The 11377-nt window shown below is 41.4% G+C and overlaps 2 protein-coding genes across 2 annotated transcripts; both read right to left on the bottom strand.

The window, feature by feature from the left end:
- Positions 1–5560: 5560 nt before the first annotated feature.
- Positions 5561–6433, bottom strand: LOC134048431 (arylamine N-acetyltransferase, pineal gland isozyme NAT-10). The gene has a single exon (XM_062500177.1). The coding sequence runs from the start codon at positions 6431–6433 to the stop codon at positions 5561–5563; it is 873 nt and encodes a 290-aa protein (XP_062356161.1).
- Positions 6434–10227: 3794 nt separating this feature from the next.
- LOC134048417 (arylamine N-acetyltransferase, liver isozyme-like) lies at positions 10228–11118 on the bottom strand. Its single transcript, XM_062500161.1, has one exon. It carries the CDS (start codon positions 11116–11118, stop codon positions 10228–10230), a length of 891 nt encoding a protein of 296 aa, XP_062356145.1.
- Between the last annotated feature and the right edge of the window lie 259 nt (positions 11119–11377).

Here is an 11377-nt window from a genome sequence, read left to right on the forward strand (position 1 = left end):
TGTGTTAATGATTGTGGATTAGCTTATTTAATGTAAAAAAATATGCTTAATACAGTCTGATACAAGGAGTAATCCTGTTTTGTGCTGACCACAGATGTCCCCCAACATTAGCTGAGTGCGGTGATTTATTTAGCATGTGATGAAGCCATCTGTAGTATTAGGATAGAAAAAACAATCTCTTTGGTCAGTTGGTCCTCTGGGCCTGTTGAAAAACATCAGTGTAGTCTTGTCTAAAATCATAGCAGTTCTCTGTGTATGGCCCTTCAACAAGGATTATTTCTATTGCTGCATTTCCTCAGCATGTCCAAGCTACTCATCCTTAATGCTGGCTCTCTGGAGAAAGAGGAATTTGCTAATTGAAGTGAGGAGTGGCCATTCTGCCATGGGCACAAGGCTCTTTTTGCTCTTTTTTTTTTAACAGCTCAATAAAGCAAGATGTGAAACTCAGTTATTTAAAGAAGGACACACTGTGTCTGCTGTATTTTGCATGTGATGTATGAGCTATGTATTCATGTATCAGGAGCACCTAATTGGATATTCAAGATGGATCACACATGGAAAGAGAAATACACTTTTAACCTAGTAAGGGGACTTCGTGCAGGTGGAAAGGCTGTGATTCATGATCTGAGATAGTTTTTTAGAGCTAATTAAATGCTACTGGTTCAATTACTTAAAACCTGATCATATATTACTGCTAGCTGAAAAGGAGTTAATGATGGCAAGACATTTTTCTTCCCATGGAAGATGTGACCTGAGCTGTGAAGTGATTTATTGTTGGTCATCACAAGAAAAACTTGGAATATATCCCATTATTCATTCTTGCTCATAAAGTGGGAAAATTATTTCTCTCTCTTTGAACGCATTTCTTGAATGGAGAGTGAATTTCTTCATAGCTGTGCTGAACAGTTGATGGGTAAACTGTGTTCTGGTGAACCACCAGCAACCAGGAGATGTCACTGCAATTGCATGTCCTGAGAGACCATGGGTTGGGGAAGCTTCCAGGGTTCCATGTAAAGAAGCTTTTGGGTTATTTTGATAACAGCAGTGGCTGAGATGAATTCTATGTGGAGTCTTCCTTTTTTCAGGGTTCTGCAGAGGACTCTGCTGCATTGCAGGGTTCTGTTCAATCCAGTGGGGGGTAATTCTCATCAAAGAGCATTCTGCCTCCTTAATTTCATGTCATTTCCTGAGGGAGAGCTGGACATGCGAGTGGCACAGTGGATGGATAAGCACATGAGAAGCTAAAGAGCTTCCTAGAAAATGCACAGTTTTGGAATTGGTTTGGAGGAAGGTTGGTTCTGCTTCATAAACGTGCCCAACACCAGCTGTGAAAAAAAAGGTAGATTTTAATTTATTGTCTTTAAATCTGGGGGTTTTGCTGTTCACATTCAGCTAGTGCCTCAGCGCTACCAAGCTACTTATTTTTAGCACAATCTTTTATTCATGGGGCGTTTGCAAAATGTGCCTTTCAAAAGCACCATCCATAGTGTGTTACTGTGAGCAAGACAAAACCAACACTCAGCCCTGTGTGACTTATTTAAATGTAGTTTAAGTACAGACATGGTGGGATCTTCTGAAATATCTGTCTGCATTTCCAATGGTATAAATACATGGATGGATGGATGGATTTAAATCTGACTCAGGCTTCCTACCCGAGACAGAAACATTCTGCTGTATAAAATCTGTGCTTGAACTACTCTTGACAGAGGTGGAAGTGTAGCAGTGAAATATTTGTAAAGCAAACCTGCATTGATTCAGGCTTTCTTGGCTCTGACACAGACTCCAGTACATTTTATGCTCCTAAGCTGTAGGACTTTCCCACATGGTCATGTTTCTAAATGAAAAGTGTTTCTTCTTTGACAACAGAAGCAAATTGGGTAAGTAGTGTTTTTATTACAGAAAATGAGTACCTGCAAAATGAAAGTGGTGAAGTGTCACCAGACACCAGAAGTGTTTGTGCCTGTGGCCCTGAGGTGCCTGAAGTGTGGTTGTAGGTGGTGCTCGCTGACAGCTGACATAAGTCTGTCCCTTGTCACGTGAAGTTTGGTCCTTCCCTTTGGCAGGCTGGTGGTGCTGATTTTGTAATAACTGCTGGGCTTGGAAATATGGAAGTACTGAACAACTTCATCTTTCTTGCTGATGTTTCTCTTTTACTTCTATTCTGCTTAGTATTGGATCTTAAAAAGTCCAGGAGCAGAGTCCAACTGAAGTGAGCCATCCAGTGTGAATTTAGTAATGCTTGAGCTGATTCAACTTTTGTTCTTGGGGAGGGGCGGGATGTTCAGCAATGCCATGGAGTTTGAACCATGTTTCTTGTGCTCTGTGTCTTGTTCTCTAATGAGGCACTCCATTATGCAATGCTACAACCACGGGTGGCTGTTATTGCCATTGGGCATTTCCTGTGTCTCTAATGGGCAGCTGGGCTGGGATTCTGGGACTTCATCCAGCATTCCAACTTTAAAAGAAATTGTCTTGTCTTTCTCTTGATTGGAATACCATACTTCTAAATTGTATTTGGAATTAGATCTGAGTCTGAGGGCGGAGGGGGGTGGTTTCTCAGCATTTGTTTTGCTTCATTTGAACAACAGTCCACAACTAAAACTGCAAAATCACTTAGGCTCTCATTAAACCTTTCTCTGAGACTGTTAATAAAGCATCGTGGTAGGGAAGGATGGCAGACATCCCACAGTTCCCTACTGCATGTGAATTCAAGTTTCTATGAGAGCTGATGCTTTAAGGGCTTGGTGGTTTGCTTTCTTTTCAGGCTGGGAGAACATCAGCTTCTACAATACTGCCTTGCTAATGGAACCCCAGCATGAGGCCTCAGGGTTTGTTTGGTTTTACACAATTCTCATCTCAAACCTCTGAGGCATTTTGGGCTTGGCATTCACACCTCAATAACCTGCTTTCATCAGCTTTTGGGGAGCTTTAGTTAAACTGTGAAACTGTTCCTTAGCTGTATGTGTTGACATTTCTTTGTGTGATTTCATGTTTCTCAGTGAAAACCTGCCTATAATTGTCATGTCAAGATGAAAAATCCCTCTTAGAGAGTGGTTATTAACAGATGGGAGTCGAGATGGTTGGAGCCTCAGTCACCAGCAACTCTGCAGATCTTTGGTAGGAACCAAACAGCAGAAGGGGTAGCTGGGCGAGTCCCATCACTGCAGACCCAGTTAAATGCTGATAGGAGCCTATGACTGCCCGAGAAACCCTTGCATACCAAAATCCAAGCAATTACCTGGGAGCAACAGCAGGAAAACCTCTGGGGAAGTTGGGATGCAAAATAACCACCCTGTTAATGGCTGTCCTCAAGACAAGAAAACAGCTGTGGTTGATGGCACAGAGAAATGTGGGTTGGTGAGCTGGGTACATGAGAATCCCATCAGATAGAATGCAGGTGGTCAGTGTTTTGAAGTTTGTAATGTTCGCTGAGGTCTCGGGGAGCACCTTGTCATGATCAATTATTTAGAAAGGGGTAAAAGCCCTTAATGGGACATTAACGTGAGGGAATAACCTGAACACAAATTACTGAACAAATTCCGTAATTCATTAACAGACAAGCTGTGTTCTGGCCTCAGTAAGATCTTTCAGTGTCCCCTGTCACCTCTTGCTTGGCTCTCAATTCCTCATCCCTGTGCAACTATCTGTGTACCATGGCCAGTCACACAAAGAGCAGGCACACACCACAGCCAGCCCCAAGCTCTGGCTGCCAAGCCCAGCAGTTGGCTCCTGGGCCTCCTCTTCAGTGACCATCTTCCTCAGCCTATGACCTCTTCATCCAGGCACCTGTAGGAACTCACCATGTCCAGCACCACTGCTGCGTTTGTTCAATACTGGCCTGTTTAGTTCAAGAAGTGACAGGTAAACAGCTTGCAAGGAACAGGTAACAAATGACTGAACAGGAAATGGCCTCCAATTATGTCAGGGAAGGTTTTGATTAGACACTAGGAAAATTTTTTCACCGGGTTGGAAAAGACTTGAAGACTGCTCAGGGCAGTGGGGGAATGGCCATGCCTGGAAGTGAGGTACCTGAGGACAGAGTTTAACAGTGAACATGGTTCTTCATCATGTTGGGATGATTGTTGAACTCGATGATCTTAAAGGGCTTTTCCAGCCTCAGTGATCCTGTGATCCTGAGAAGTTTGAGGTGGGAAGGGTTGGCCAGCAGATCAGCACCATGAGTGAACAGCCCTCACTTGGCAGATGGTGTGTGCAGGAGTCAGTGCAGCTGGGGGCAGCTGTACCTAAAACAACTTGTAATGTCTTCATTTTCCTTTTATTTATTTTCATGTATACACTTAGAGCATTTGTGAGATTAATGATCAGATGATGTCTTTGAGCAAAAAGACTATTCAGTGGGAGGAATCAACGTTTGACTAATACTCAGGCTTATTACTGACTGGGGTGAAAGAGTGTTTTTTAGTTTCTGCTATTTTTTGATGCATTTAAGAATGTTTCCCCTTTCTTAGTCGTTTCCTTGGTTGGGCTTTTTGCAGAGAACCATGTTAGGAGGAACATCATTTTCTGAAAAATGGGGAAATGTGATTGCGAAAAAAGAAAAAAATTTCCTTTAGATTTGGCTGTTCCTTGGGTTGTTTTTTCACTTTGATACAAATGAAAAAACACTAATGACATTAAAGCTGCTGTGCTAAGTGGTACCCTTTCAGGACAGCCTTATGGACACTCACGTTTGTGGGACAAAATTAAGGGTATAGTGGGCTTAGCTTAATACACAAATGTAATGCAGTCCTAAAAGTACAGAATTTCCACCCCTTTTGGGAAAAAAAGTAAATCTAAGCCATCTGTGACATTTAAGAACCAGTCATAGTTTATAGGATGATTACATCTCAGAAACAAAGCTTAGTAGTTATCTCCTTAGAGCCCATCAACCACAATAACACTGCAATATACAAAATTTTCATCACCAGAAGAATAGCTACATAGCAAAAATTACTTGGGGCAGTTTACTGCAGTAATGGCCAAAGGGATGCACAGGATGAAGATTTTAATTTTGTACTATGGTTTGTCTATGGATGATGGTGAAAGAATTATGCCTCCTAATGCTCTTTTCCAAGATGACAATGTTTTACTCATATTAAAGGTAGAGGAATGAGATGAGCTGTGAGTGGTTGGTTCTTGTGAAAAATTAAGTTTTAAATGTGTACTTCATTGTCTAAATGCTCACAGATTACTTGTCTCCCTATAATAACCTTAGAAAATGTGTTGGCAGCATATCACACTTAATAATCCATACTCATGTGCTACAGGCAGTCCAAAACTCCCCAGACATATTTCTTACCCAAGCTTATACCAGATTCAAATCAAATCATACATTTGTGCCAAAAACTTAACAGCAGTCATCTCCCAGCAAGTAATTTTACCTAACTGACTCAAGAGTCTTACATTTCTGATTTTTCCCAAAGTGAAATTCACATTAATTTCATATTAATGTATATATCCTTCAGTCACCTGAAAAAGAATCCCATAACCTTGCAGTAGGGATTGCACACAGTGGAAGGTGCTGTACACACATAGCATTACTGTAGGTTTTCCTGACCACCTAGATTGTGTAAGATCCTTTAACATTAATGGGTACAAGTTTTCTCTCTAGGGTGATGTTGAATTTCTCTTTGAGGGTTTTTTCCACCTCTTCATCTTCAAGAGTTACAAATTCCACCAGATCCATGTTTTCTTTGTAGTTGTACGTGGTCTCAGTGAGTGTCCACCCAATTAGTGCTCGGAATCCATCAGTAGTCTGGAGGGTGCAGATGGATTTCTTTGTGAAGAGGGAATCTGGAGAGGTCTGGAGGTGTGTGCATTGGAAACGGAAATCTTCCACTGTCCGTGGCTCAAGGCTGAACATATAAACTTTCCGACACTCTTTTTTCTCCAGCAGATCAGAGTTGAAGAAGCTCTGATTGGGGATGTATTGTTTCCGTCTCATTTTCTCCAGGTACCAGACACCGTTTTTTTCCGTGAAGCGGAAGACGCCGGGAGCCTGGGGCTGGTCTTTCCCTGACACAAGCTCCATGGGCTGCCACATCTGGTAGGACACCCCGAAGCCTCCATCAACGATGTAGGCTTTGCCATCGATGACAACCTTTACCACGAGGTGGGTCATGAGGGTGGCGTAGGCGTTCTGGTGGGGGTTGAACACGTACGCTCCCAGGAAGCTGGTGTCGTACCCCAGGCCCTTCAGCACCCAGCACAGCAGCTGGTTGTTCTCCATGCACCAGCCACCCCTCTTCCTCCGCACAATCTTGTTGTAAACGTGCTCCAACTCCAAAGTAATTTCCTCCCCGCAGTGGATGCTGAGGTTTTCAAAGGGAACAGCACGAATGTGGTGCTGGAATATATCGGTTAAGGTTTCCAAATCTTGTTTTTCAGTGGAGCCTTTATAACCAGTTCTTGCAAAATACTCTTCAAGGTTCATCTCACCTGTAAAGGAAGGAATTGTGTTTTGGTTTCTTTACATCAGTGATTTATGATGCTGTGAAAAGCTGCCCTAGCTCTGCCAGCAAAGATTCTTTAATCTACTAAACCTCATCAGAACAGCTTTTAAAGGAAGCAAATGGTTCCCTGAACAAAGAGCAGTGCACGTGAGGGTTTGCTTTTGTCTTAGAGTCATCCCTCTAGCAAACAGCTGATGCCTTTTCAGTTTCATATTAGGCAGCTGCAAGATGAAGATTGGCTGTATTTGCGTTGTAACAGCGGGGTTAAGAAGAAATACAAGATCATGCTGGGGAGTGTGTACAAGGGCTCATGAAGAATGGTCTAAAACCTCTGTTCAGTGACAGGACTGTCACTGGGGGAGGTAGTGTCATCTGCCAGGGGGAGGAAGGATAATCTGAGCCAGGATTCACATGTTCTTTTCCATCAGTCTGCCACTGATGGACGTGACAGTAAATTAATCGCTCGTTCAGCACACGTTGCTCTCCCACCATTTACAAAAAGTTAACATGAAAAGTAAAGTGACAAGCTTTATTCTGATAAATAGAACTGAAAAAAATCTGACTTTCGAAAGAGACACAGACCACTGAATCTTGTATCTGCTCTGAGTGATGTAGATGGTGTTGGAATAATGGATGTGAATGGAGGTGAGTGGCCTCATAGACAAGGAGCACATCTCCATTCTCTCCTGTGCCCTGTGTCTCACAGGCCACCCTGGAAATGAAGAGGGGCTGCTTCACTCCCTCTGGTCCTCAACTTTCTGAAAACTCACCAATCCTTAAACTCAGCAGTGAACTGTTAAAAATTTACTGCAAACTAGAATTTCTCAAGATGCTTCTCAGTGGCAGATTCATGCCGTGCATATTCATACTGTAGAGGCAACTGTCCCGTGAATGGAGAGCACCAGCAAAAACTACACATTAAACAGAGAGGAATTTAGCTTCCAGTGATATCCAAATGTACTGTTGAAGGATATGCTCAATGAAATATTTGTTAAGTGTAACGTAAAAATCATGGCAATTTTGATTTGCAGAATCTATTTGATCCTATCACTCTGACTGTGAATGATAAATAGATCCCACCAGTATAAAACTGGTTCTCGAGTTTGTATTATTTTTAATTTTCTTTTTGCAGCTTCATAATATGCTTGATCAGCGTTAGATCTGGACTGCAGGAGATGAAAGCCACTATTCTTTCGAAATGTGAACAGACCACATGAAAAGGCAGATACTGAAAAGGTCATCACACAAATGTGGCTATGATTTATGCAGAGAAAAACATCAGCAGAAGAATTTTAAAGGTGCAAATGAAAGCGTTCATACAGAAATATTCCTTACCAGGACTATACACAGTGTCAGCAATTCACTGTTGAAAATGTGTTATTTTCTTTATCCTAATACATCAGCACATGGACTTTCTGGGTTGCACAGCCCAGAGTCTGTAATTTTTTTAAGCTGTTTTAAAAGAGCTGTAATTTTATTCCCCTAAAGCAGAATCTATTGATTATTAGACTAAACTTTTGCTTCCTTTGCACTTGCCATACTTTTAAATAAATTTAAGTATCTAAAAGCATGACTTCCAACAAGAAGTTGCAGTTCTAAATTCATATCTGCTATTGTACCTAAACAAAAGAATTTATTTCATAGTGAAGCTTCTCCTGAAGAGTGAAAAGTAGAAGAATTGAAATTGCACATCACTGCTTTGCCTTCTTTAAGAGCCCCTGTTTAGCAGGTGATATTTCAGCTCTATATCCACAGATTTTTAGAACATTTTTCTTAGAGAATGTTGCTTACATTATTGTCCATGGCCTTTACCATCATAAAGAAACCAGTTTTTTTGTATCTTTCTTTGGAGGGTTTTTTTTAAGAAAATAAACTTACCTCTTATGAGATCCCTTTTTATTTATTGAGGTATTCAGTTGCTGGGTGGTTTATTACAGGGGCAGCAGTCAGTGAAGCCAGGAGTGGCTACAGATTCTGAGGATTGTCTTTCTAAGCTCTGCTGGCCCTCACTCCTGAATCTTAAATTCCAAGAAAGGGCAGAGTCCACCCAAAATGAATTCACATTTTTGGACTTCAGTGATCCGTGAGCAAATTAAACTTTGTTTCTCCTCTATTAGTAGATGTTTTTGCCTTCCCCTAGTTAAGACCAGAATGAACTCAGTTTTTTGCTCACGTAAAATAATTACAGTAGGCTATTGCAAATGACGTTGTAACTTTTTAAAATTAAATATTGTTATTTTGCAAACCAGCACTTTGCAGTGGAGGATGTTCATCTGCACCCTGATGGGTACACTGAGGTGCCAAGGTGTTGCAGGCTGTGTGTCCCTGAACTCCATGGATGCACAAATGACCCTTCTTTGCCCACACAGGAACTTTTTCAATCTGTTCAACTCCTCAGCTGCAGCAGGGAGTTACTGTGGAGCTGCCCCACTTAATGAATGCCATGGCAAATATTTATTTGCATTTCTATTTAAAACCTGGCGTCCTGCATCCTCAAAGCATTGCAGTGCTGTTTATTTAGTTCTCCCCCAGTCAAGCCTGTCTCCCCTTCATTGGATAGAGGTGGAATATCAGAGTATCAGGTGGAATATCCCAATTCCCTCTTTGGGAAAGGCAAAGAGCACATGAGACTGCACCTGCACGGTCCAATGAGTTTTAGGCACATCAGGTGCCCCTCTGGTCTGTGTGGTTGACTAAAACAAGCATCAAAGTATTTTCCTTGGCTGATGTTCTTCTGTCGCCCTCTTTCATGGCACCTCCTGCACAGTACCACAGGTATCATCAGGTAAAAGGCTTCTGTGCTATGGAGATCTGGCTGAGAAACCACTCTGGTGGCATGTCCTCACTTCCCAGGGCTTTCTTTTGCATCCACACTTTTTAAGGTAGCTTTTGTGCAGAATACTGTTTGTAATAAATACGAAGACTTTTATCTATAATACTGTCACGTCCTCTTGACATCTCATGAAGGCTTAGTCCCAAAAGTTTAGATTATAGTTTTCAAAGACTGATCTAACTTTTTTTCCCAGTTTTGATACCAAAAGGCTGTTTTTTAAAAACTATTGGATTATCTCATCTTCTACAGATTTTATTTTGAATTCAGAGACACAGATAAATCAGACCCAGAAAAAGTGCATACTCAAAATTAGAGAGATTTTCGGAGGGGCTTAGCTACTCTTGGATAAATATCTTACTTTAAGACAATTTCTGAAAAAGGAACAGGACTCAAATCTTTCAACTTTACATAAGCTGATCAGCACCTAATGGTGGCTTGTTTTGAGAAAGTCTTAACCTTTCTTTTTTTCTACAAAGTCTTTAAGAGCCAAATTCAACTCCACTTTAAGACTGTTAAGGGAAGTGAATAACTTGTAAAAGTTGCTGAGAAGATTGAAAATAATGCCAAAAAAGGTTAGAGGTCTTTCATGTAAAATGGTAAAACAACCTCTCCTTCTCCTTCTGCATCATTTTGGTCTCACTTGCCACAAAATATATCTGCAATAAAATGAGTTCTTGAGAAGGTGAACAAAAAGTTAAGGTGTCAAAAAACAATTTCCATATGAGCAAAACAGAGCTAGTAAAATGTCTTGGTTTCTAAAGAAGGAGAGGTTTAATAAAAAATAAAAAAATATTCAATCAGTATATGGAGTTAATTAGCAATGTACTGGAATTTACCAAGCTTTGTGACTAGCTTGAGCTAAAAATGAGATTATTGTGATTAATGTTAATTTTAGAATTTTCCTCTTCGCTATTTAAAGATCCATCTAGCCCAGTGTTACAGTTAGATCTTATCCACTAAATTAGGTGGCAAGCCACGAACATTCACTGGTACAAGTTTATTCTCCAGCACAATATTGAATTTATCTTTCAGTGTCTTCTCAACCTCTTCATCTGTAAAGGTTGTGATGTTCACCAGATCCATGTCCTCCATGTACTTGTACTTCATCTCAGTGAAGGTCCATCCAACTAAGGCAAGGAGCCCATTGGTGGTTTGGAGAGTGCAGATTGACTTCTTCCGAAGGATGTTATCTGGAGACACTTGGAGATACTCATTCAGCTCCTGGAAGTCATCTATAGACCGTGGCTTGAGGGTAAATCTATATATTTTTCGGATATTCCCCAGTTCTGGAGTATCAGGGATGTCATTATTACTGTGCTCAGGAATATAATGCTTCCTTTTGACTTTCTCTAAGTACCAGGTGCCATGGTCTTCCATGAGATGGAAGATGCCAGGGACCTGGGGTTGGTCCTTCCCAGAAATCAGCATCAGTGGCTGCCACATCTGGTAAGCACCACCAAACCCAGCATCTACTATGTAGGAATCTCCCTTGATCACCACCTTCAGCAGGATATGGTTAATCTCAGCAGTGTATCCCTTCTCTGCTGGTTCATAGCTGTTTGCACCAAGAATACAGACCTCATACCCTAATTCTTGCAAGGCCCAAAAGAGGAGGTGGTTGATTTCCAGGCACCATCCACCACGTTTCTTTCTCACGATCTTATTGTAAGTAGACTGCAAATCCAGTTCGACCACCTCCCCACAATGCATGCTGAGGTTCTCAAAAGGAATGGTCTGGATGTGATGCTGGAAGATGGCTTTCAGGGTTTGAAAGTCTGCATCCTTATGGGGCTTGTTGTAAGATATTCTTCCAAAATACTCCTGAATGTTCATTTTGCCTGTGTGAACAGAAAAGTGCCAGTTACTGCTGTGCAGCTGTCAAGGGGTTCACTCCTGTTTCCGTAGGACAAGTTAACCAGCCTGCAAATGTAGTCTGGGCCATTTTATTGAGGATCTAAAAGAATTTTAAGTATTTCTTTAAAAAGAGACAAGGACAGGAGCAGGTGGCAATAACTCTTTCCCTCTCTCGGGGGCTGCCTTCAAACCAGGTGAAGGTTTTTCCCATGGGAAGACAGCACATATAATAACAGAA

This window comes from Cinclus cinclus, chromosome 11 (assembly GCF_963662255.1).
Source record: "Cinclus cinclus chromosome 11, bCinCin1.1, whole genome shotgun sequence".
NCBI classification, from domain to species: domain Eukaryota; kingdom Metazoa; phylum Chordata; class Aves; order Passeriformes; family Cinclidae; genus Cinclus; species Cinclus cinclus.